The sequence below is a fragment of the Fulmarus glacialis genome, unplaced genomic scaffold, assembly GCF_000690835.1.
Source record: "Fulmarus glacialis isolate BGI_N327 unplaced genomic scaffold, ASM69083v1 scaffold36553, whole genome shotgun sequence".
Classification (NCBI taxonomy): domain Eukaryota; kingdom Metazoa; phylum Chordata; class Aves; order Procellariiformes; family Procellariidae; genus Fulmarus; species Fulmarus glacialis.
Window position 1 is genome coordinate 12,944 of NW_009202939.1, and position 8,423 is coordinate 21,366.

Below are 8,423 nucleotides of genomic sequence, written 5' to 3' on the forward strand. Positions count from 1 at the left end.
AGGTGGGTAATTGCTCTGCACGCTCTGGCGCTGCAAAGGGAGCTTGAGGGTGTGCCTGTGTTTGTAAGTCATCCCGTGTTCGACTGCCTCTGCTCACATCGGTTTGTGAAGCCCCTAGGATGAACTCACAATGTACCAGGGGAATTGTTGATTTTGCACGGGATATAAGTTTAGAAGGAAATCTGTTAGGCGCTCAGAGCGGGGTGTTTTGCATTGCATCTTTCTATAGATGTTATTCAAGGCAGTGACTCCTCTGGGTTGCTGTTAGCTGAGCAGCACAGGGTAGGTAATGAGTACCGGGGAGCCTCCTAATTCCTGCACCCTTCCTGCTAACAGCAAAGGTGGTGGAGGGAAGCCAGGTGTTTAGAGCTCAGTTTTCAAGGGTATAAATAATTTGTGCAAGTGCAAAACTGTAATCTGGCAGCTAGGATGTGGGGTTGTACTTGGAGGAATGGCAGAAAATCTCTGTCTGGTTCAAGGTTAGCAAAGTTTAGGGTTTGGAAATGGGAGAGGAGCGCGCCGGGAGGGAGGTGACAGCGTTTATCCGTGCCTGACTCTGCAGTTCATAAGGAAATACACATTTTTGTTGGTGCATTCTCACTTTTTGGCTGTACTTTGATTTGGATACCAATGCTGTTGCAATCGGTGGACAGGCTGCCAATGCTTTAGTGGGTGCTAGCTGGAGCAGGCAGAGCACTGAGCTGTGCTCCGGGGGTTGGCGTTACCTGGAGCAGGACGGGTGGTCTTGGCTCCACCCGCGAGGAGGGGTCCGGGGGGATGCGTGCTTCGGGCTCCTGTCCCGGCGGTGTCCTTCCAGCATCGCTCGCCAGGTTTCTTCTCCTCAGGAACTCCCTTTGCCGGGGGCTCTGCGACGGCTCCTCCGTTCCCCTCCTGAGGCGGCGGCAGGTCGTCACGTTGTTTCGGTGCCGCAGGGTCTCCCGCGTCTCGTGCCGCCGCTCACACTTCTCATCGTAGCTCTCGCGCCTGTGCCACCGCCGTGCCTTCTCGGGCTGGCTGATCATGCTGGGCACAGCACTGCCCGTCTGTGACTGCCCTGTCCGCTCTGGGGCCCCCTGTCCTGATGAAACCAAGGGAAAAGACATGATTTGAGTGAAAACTAGTTATTTCTGAGATTAAATGCATGTGAGGTATTGGATGCTGATTCTGGAGTCCTCATACAACAGATGCAAGCAGTGTTCCTGGAGAAATCTGTCATCCGTGAACTCGTACGTGTTGGCTATGTAAAACACTCTGTGCTGTTCTTGCTCCTCTGTTGGGTGGTGCTGATCCGGGGGATGCCAGAAACAGAATTTCAAACAATTAATGCAACCTCATGAAGTTGGCTTTGCTACCAAGTAATGATGCTTCCACTCCTTCCTCTGGGAGAATTGCTTTCCTGATAAAATAAAATCCCTCTGTTATTCAGACTAATTCTTTGGTGCGCACTCTTTAGCCAACCTAAAGAAAATGATGAAAATGCAGGAAAAGCAATAGCGCTATTCCTGCAGTAAACTTCTTTTAAGTGTGCCAATATTTTTTTATAGGTCCAAATATAGTATTGCTGCTGTGTGACTTGCTCTTCAAGCAGTTGCGTTATATTTCTTAGCAGTGGCTGCCTTTTCTGTGTGCACAGAGAGATCTGGAGCAGTGGAAGGGTTGTAGGTATTTTTCAATGGAGTATCTGGCAAAGTCCCTGCGCACCCACTCTCTGAAGACCCCAGCTACCGAGTGCTGCTTTCTTTTGCCTCCTTTTTGCTCCCTCGCTCCCTCCCCAGCTCTCTAGCTCGGATGCTGTGTAATGCTTTGCCCTTTGCTTGTTCACCTTCACTTGTCCTCCCAAAGCCTTCCTGACGGCAGCCCTGGGTCTGTGTGTCACCAAGCTGCAGCTTGGTTCCTTCATTGCAAATACAAGTATAGCGGTTGATCGTTACGCTTTCAATGGTACCAGTTTGCTTTAGGCATGAATTCTGCCTCTACCTCTGTTTGGGGATTTCGTGGCCCAAACAAGGCGGTGGCCTGGCCGAAGGAGGAGCTCCTCGGTTTCAGCACTGTTGCACTGTCAACGTGTGCACGCAGAGTGCAGATATGAAACCTCCTCCCTCCTGCTGACTTCTTTGCACAGTTGCAAGCCACCTGTGCATTGTTTTTTACTGGACTTTGGTCGTATGGAGTGTATCTGGGCCTTTGCCTCTGCGTCAATTAAAGGGAAAGCTGAGCAGTAACTACCCACAACTGCTCCTCTGCCTTCCTCCCCTCGAGTGAAAGCTGTGTCCCCCTCTCCTGTCCCCTTGCTCCGTTGGCAGTGGAGAGGCTCGTCATCCCCGTGCACATCCCGTGAACGTTGCTCGGGGGGTGCCTGGCCCTGGGGTGCTCAGTCTGGAGCTGCTGTGTCAGGTGTGGGGCTTTTCTTATGTTTAGTAAATCATGTTCATGTAGGAAGGAGGGGGGAAAAGGTAATTTTAGTCTCTGAAAATTCAGGTTAAATGTTCTTTGGTGTCAAACAAAACCACCAAAACTTCATTGGGCTCATTCTGTCTCAAGCAATTAGGAAGTTGTTGAGTCTAATGGAAAAAAAATGGGAACAAGTAAACCCCATTTACATATAGACTACTTCCGTGCTTTTTAGTCTGCATTAATGTCTGCGCCGTAATTTTTTTTTATTGTCCTTATGCTAGCTGTGGCATACCCAAAGCTCATTGCTAGTGCTGTCTTTTCATTGTAGGGGCTTCCTTTGGAAAGAGAGAAGCTTTTTTGGGGTGGTCAGCTCTTGCTCTGGGCAGGTGCCTGCAAACCTGCAGCCAGGACACTGCTCCCAACGCTGAGCCTGCGTGGGACGTGGGCTTCAGAGACCCCTGAAGTACAGCGCTTGCTTATGTGCTTTTATTCATTTTTATTTGAATATTCTCTTCTTTGAATTAATTTTAGCTTAAATTTACTGAATGACCCCAACAGTGTTTCACTACTAAGGTGTTTCTTATTAGGATACACTTTCAGCTGGAGGAGTCTGGGGGTATAAAAGACTGAGCAGGTTATTCTCATGCAGCTTTTGCATCTGTACCATAACAATCCCGCTGAGCACCCTCTCGGTGCTCGCACACATGCTTTCCTTGGCCCAGCAGGCAAGGCAAGGTCTGGCCAAGAGCTTCAGAAACACAAGTTGGGTATATGCCAGTGCCCCGCGATGTGCTGCCTTGAAGCTGGGTATGAACCCCATAGCTTGGGACAAGTGTGTATCTACAGCCAAACCGGCTCCAAACTCTTCAGGACACTTTAAAAGCATTTTTCAAGTAATTTTTCTTAATTTTACGAATGACCCAATTGCATGTTGAATCTGGGCCTCGGGTGTCCTGCTTGGTCTCTGCTCATCCAGCTCTTCCCGTCAGGAATACCTCAGCCCTTCTCCCACCCGTGCTGCCTCTGGGCTGCCCAGCCTGTCACTGTGCATCCCAACAACAGCTCTTAATGTTCTCGGTTAACCAAAAATGTGCTTTAAAGCAAGGTAAAGCTTAAAAAAATACACGGTCCATTACTCACCCCACGCTGAGCAAACTGTTGAGGCCTTCTTGACAAGCTAATACTCTTATTTCCTCCTTCTGCTGCCCCAAATTATGCTCTCTAATTAACAGACATCCTTTATCTTTGCTTTCCAAGCTGTTATGCTTCTCGCTTCAAGGGAAACAAAAAAAAAAGTGCTTCTTGCCAGTTCATGTTACAACCTCCTGGTGTCAATCGAGTAGGCTGAGAACGGGGCAAAAAAAGAGGAAAAAAGGTGCATGCTGCTGCCTTTAGCATGGCAGCCTCCGCTCCCCTCCATCCCTCTCCAGCCCCGGTGCTGTGGGGACTTACCTGGCCCAAGGGTCCCGTCCTACCCCTCGACCGCTGCGGAGGAGCGGGGTAAGCACGGTGTTATCAAGTGCGAACACGCTCCAACTGCCATCTTCATGCCAACCACCTCATTTTGCTGCTCTCGCTCTTTTTCTCGCTCTGTAAAACAGGAAATGTTGCAGCTGCAGCCGAGCCCTGGTTCCTGTCTCTGCTCGCAGCCTGGCTGCGGGGCGCAGGGGCCCGGCTCGTGGGGGGATTTGGGTTATCTTGGGACCCCAAAGTCTCCAGCTTCTCTCTAAGCAGAGCTAGCAATTATCTTTTGGGCCATCTCCCTTTAATCGGTCTCCAACATACGGAGGTTGAGCGATGGTTCACGCAGCTGCTTGTGGCACTTGATGACTGACTCTCCCCAAGCTGCTTTGGGGTAGCAAAATCCAGACTTAGGGAAGTACAGTAATGCTATTATTTTAAGGCTTGTTGCAGATTGGAAAGGGAAAAAAGTGTGTATTGGCTGTTGAGGAGAGGTCACAAATGGCAGAAATTTGTTAAGGTCTTCAGAGAAGTGAAAGCTGTATTAATGCAAATCATGCAGGGAAGTCAGTTTAACCAGCTGGGCGCTGATAAGGGCGCTGTGCTTATGCATGTGGAAAAGGAACACAAGTAAAACGAGAGATCTCGTAAAGTAATGTAGGATTTATTTTTACAAAGACCAGTCTAGAAGGGATATATGACAAAAAATTTCCCGGTTCAAAGACCCTCTCATGGCTTTGGGTGGTTTGTGCTGCTTGGCCCAAATCCTCATTCTGGGCCATGGCTTGGCTTGCTTCCCGCAGGGCTCAGCACCGCTGCCTGCGTGGCTTTCGGTGGGGGAACAGCTTCTGGAGGCTGAGCAGGAAACCTGCTGGTGAGCCGGACACCGGCAGCAGATCCTGCTGCCAGGAGCTTCTCTGAAGTGCCTCTTGGTTGGAAAAAGCCAGTTGCAAGAGTTCATTACTAAAAAGGACGTTTTCATGCTGTGTGTTAATAGGCTTCTGGAGCATCCCATCTCAGGTTGCCAGAGTGCATCAGCATGGAGCTGCCCCGGTGGCATGGAACAGGGCACCCAAGAAGCCGGATTAACACCCAAATCCCTTGTGCCTGGCCCAAGGTGTCCCGGTGCACTCACCGCCCCGGGAGCTATGTTCTTCTGATGTTTTCCACCTTATAGTTGCTCCTGATGAGGGAGTCAAGGAAGTCGGGGGCTACGCCCTGGAGAAGGAGGAGCAGGCTGCCTGCCACCCGGGATGGGTAGTGCAGCTCCCGCTGGCGTAGCACCCCGCTCTTGATGATCTCCAGCGCACACTCCTCCTTCGGTGCTGGCGTGTCCTGGATGGCGTGCGAGACCGCTCGCATGGCGTTCTCTGGAGGGATGGGAGTACAGGGGGGGAAAGAGCACTGTCGGATGGAGGGGCTGCCACAGGCACCACCGGCTCAGTTGGGGTGCCTGTAGCTTCCTTTAAACCAACAGACTCTGGGATCAGCCCTACTTAACAAGGCTTAGAATAGTTAAAATAAATAACAATTATAGCGATGTCCTTCCCATTCCTTTTCACCTCTTGAGTGACCGTAGGATGGAATCCCCACCTCCCCCAGGTTTATTGAAGGCATAGCAGAATCAAAGGTCTTGTGGCACACTTTTAAAAAGTTGGGGTCCTATTTCCACAATTGCACAGCCACTGCAGGCTGAGGGTCCAGCAGTGGTGGGGCTGGAGGGTGGGTGGTGGGCTCAGCTTGGCTCCGTCTAGAAGCACACCGAGTTGCGGGGCCCCAGTGATGCTGGGCTTACCTGTGTTGATGTAGCCCAGGACGCACAGTGTGATGGAGACATTGACCTTGTCTATGATGAATTCATGTCGCAAGGAGCTGAAAAATCCATCTAAGGCAAACTTAGTTGCAGAATAGGGAGCTGTAAATGGGGTGCCAGTTTTACCTGGAGCAGAGAGACAACGTCAGGGTTTGTGTACTGGGCAGTCACCAGGCTGCATGGCTCTCCCTTCCTCTTGCCCTTCAAGTAGCTACAATATTGTGATTTAGGATGACTGAGTAATGTCATGGATGTTTGAGAGAAACAAACAAATGCAGGAATGTTTAAAGTGTAACATACGGCATACAATGGCATGAAGAACCTTCAGTTGTAGGTGATACTGTTCTTGTATTCCTGCATATATACCCATGTATACCAAATGCATGTATAATATGTGGCTATGCACATAAAATAACCTGCAGTGGCATACCATTGACTGCAATGCATGGAACTGATTAGTGGGTGCAAAGAGACTAGCAGGACAGGGCATAGAATATAAATCCCCCAGAGGACTGGAATTGTGCATCCAGGGTATAAATCATATGCTGATCCCGACTCCCAGCAGGGTGGCTCTCTGCCTGATGGTCCCTATTCTGTCTTTTGAAGAAGAGCTGCAGCAGGGATCCCTTGCAGGCAGAGAAAGGGATGTGGGCAGGGAGAGCCTGGTCCCTTGTGTGCTCACCTGCCATGGATGAAACTACTACGATGCTGCCCTCGCTCTCCTTCAGCATGGGCAGGGCAGACGTGGTCATCGCCACGTAGCTGAGGAAGTTGATCTCTAGGAGTTTTCGTACGTGCCCAACGTCCCCATTGAAGTAGTTGAAGTAGGTGTAACCGATGTGATTTAGGATGAGCATATCGAGGCCTCCTGGAAGCAGAGCATGTTTACTATTAGCAACCAGCATCTAAAACCAAAGCAGCTTCTTGGTGGCTGGGATGGCCCCAAAATGTAGCGTGGGGTGTGTTGGGGAGTGAGGAGAGGCAGCTCCCCACCACCTACCCCAGGTGTTCTCAGCCTCCTTCACCACCACCTCGGGGAACGTGGTGTCCTCCATAGAGCCGCTCACGTAGCGGGCGGACGCAGCACCCAGCTTGAGGCACTGCTCCACAACCTGCGGTGACAGTGGGAGCGGCGTTGGCGATGGACCCTCCCCTCCACGGACCCTCCCCATCCCATGAAGGCTGTCGCTGTCGTGGGGCGAGTGGGCAGCGCATCTCCCTGTCCTGCTGGAAACCCTTCTCCTTTCATGGGAGGAGACCTGTTGCTCAAATGTTTCTGGCTGCAGAGTTAAACAATGGCACATCTGAGCCAAATATATAGTATTTATAAATAGGGACATGACTGCTTAATTTTGATTCTGTTGTATATGGGATGCAAAAACAGTTAAGATTTTGAGAAAGGGTAAGGGTTGATCAGACTAGGGTTGGGCAGACTAGTGTTGTCCTTGGTGGTGGAAATCAGAATTCACAGCTGAAGACTGTGGAGGAAGAAATGCTGTGCTGTCAGCATTGAAAATGCAATTTGTTGCAGTGGGGGTGTGTGTGCGTGTTAGAACAGGCTCATGCTGGGGTTGATCTGCAGGGTATCTGGCATCCCCGCCTGCCTGGGCCAGGGTGAAAATCTGCATTCTGCCCGCGTGTGAGGTTTTGCAAGTGTGTTTCGCCTGCCCAGCACGCTCTGCTTGCCATTTACTTTCTGCAGCTTAGCCTCTGTCCGCGCGGTGAGCAGTAGGTGGGCCTCCATGCGTGCCAGGTGATATGCCATCTGCTCCCCGATGCCGCTGCTGGCTCCTGTCACAATCACTCGTTTCCCCCGGAGCATCTCTGGGGAGGAGGGCGCAGGGCTCAGAGCTGGCGCAGCCCACACCGTCCCCCCGCACGCGGGCACCACGGCTCTTCTCTGCCCCCGCCGCCCCTCGCCTTTGGGTACAGGGAGCTGCAGGCAGCAGCGCACCCCCGCCGCAGCGTGCACCGCTCATGCAAACCCCGACTGAAGTCTGGTGGTTAATCTCAGTTTGGTGGGGAGTGCGTGTGAGGGTTGAGCTCTGCATCCAGCCTGGTCTGGGAGCGGCTTTTGGGAATGGTGAGAGTTGACTAATAAAATGATTAAATGCTTTAAGTGGATAACTGCATGTTTCCCAAATAAATCATTTCCTGAGATCGACACTTACCATGCGTCCCGGCAGACCCCAGCATAATCCCATGAGGTTTCCTGTGTGGCACAGGGTGCTCTGACTCCTTGCACCGGGGACTGCCTGCGCTCCCCTCTGAGCTCTCAGCTCTCCCGTGCTTTGGTTCTTCCAGCTGTGCTTTGAAAGGCCCTTCAAATGGCCTGTGTTCTTCTGCGTGGGCACGCACTGCCACTCTGGCAGCAGCCTCTCTGGTTGTGGTTTTAAAGCGTGTTTTTCCAATGACTTACCTTCACTGAAATCCTCGGGTGCTGAATAAAAATAAAAGGCCAGCGCCAGTCCCAGCAAGGGGATGAAAATCTTCAGGAGCAGACCCATCTCTCTGCAGAAGTACAGACAGGAGCAAAACAAATTCCACGGCTCTCACTGAAGGGAGGTGGACGCCTCAGGTTGCAAACGGGGCTGGGAGTGCTAGCAGTTTTGAACCGATTCTTGTCTTGCACAAGTTTGCTGGGATCTGTTGGACCACTTCTTTGTGCTTCCTGTAACTTAGCAAACATTAACCTAAGAGAGAGTGTCGCTTTGGACTTTAGGCTGTCCCTTTGTACCCTTGTTCTACCAGGAGT

At 51.3% G+C, this 8,423-nt stretch overlaps 1 protein-coding gene across 1 annotated transcript; it reads right to left on the reverse strand.

Annotated features, from left to right (window-relative positions):
* Positions 1 to 5,001: 5,001 nt before the first annotated feature.
* LOC104074385 (corticosteroid 11-beta-dehydrogenase isozyme 1-like) lies at positions 5,002 to 8,175 on the reverse strand. The gene is made up of 6 exons (XM_009574478.1): positions 8,088 to 8,175; positions 7,362 to 7,492; positions 6,669 to 6,780; positions 6,351 to 6,536; positions 5,651 to 5,794; positions 5,002 to 5,225 (listed from the first exon to the last, which is right to left on the reverse strand). Exons 1-6 carry the CDS (start codon positions 8,173 to 8,175, stop codon positions 5,002 to 5,004), a joined length of 885 nt encoding a protein of 294 aa, XP_009572773.1.
* Between the last annotated feature and the right edge of the window lie 248 nt (positions 8,176 to 8,423).

Excerpts from the sequence above, each read along its gene's own strand:
- LOC104074385 (XM_009574478.1), bottom strand. The coding sequence starts at position 8,175 with ATGGGTCTGCTCCTGAAGATTTTCATCCCCTTGCTGGGACTGGCGCTG. Across the intron at positions 6,537-6,668 it reads GGAGGCTGAGAACACCTGGG|GAGGCCTCGATATGCTCATC; the intron begins GTAGGTGGTGGG and ends CTCTGCTTCCAG. Across the intron at positions 5,795-6,350 it reads AGTAGTTTCATCCATGGCAG|GTAAAACTGGCACCCCATTT; the intron begins GTGAGCACACAA and ends TCTCTGCTCCAG.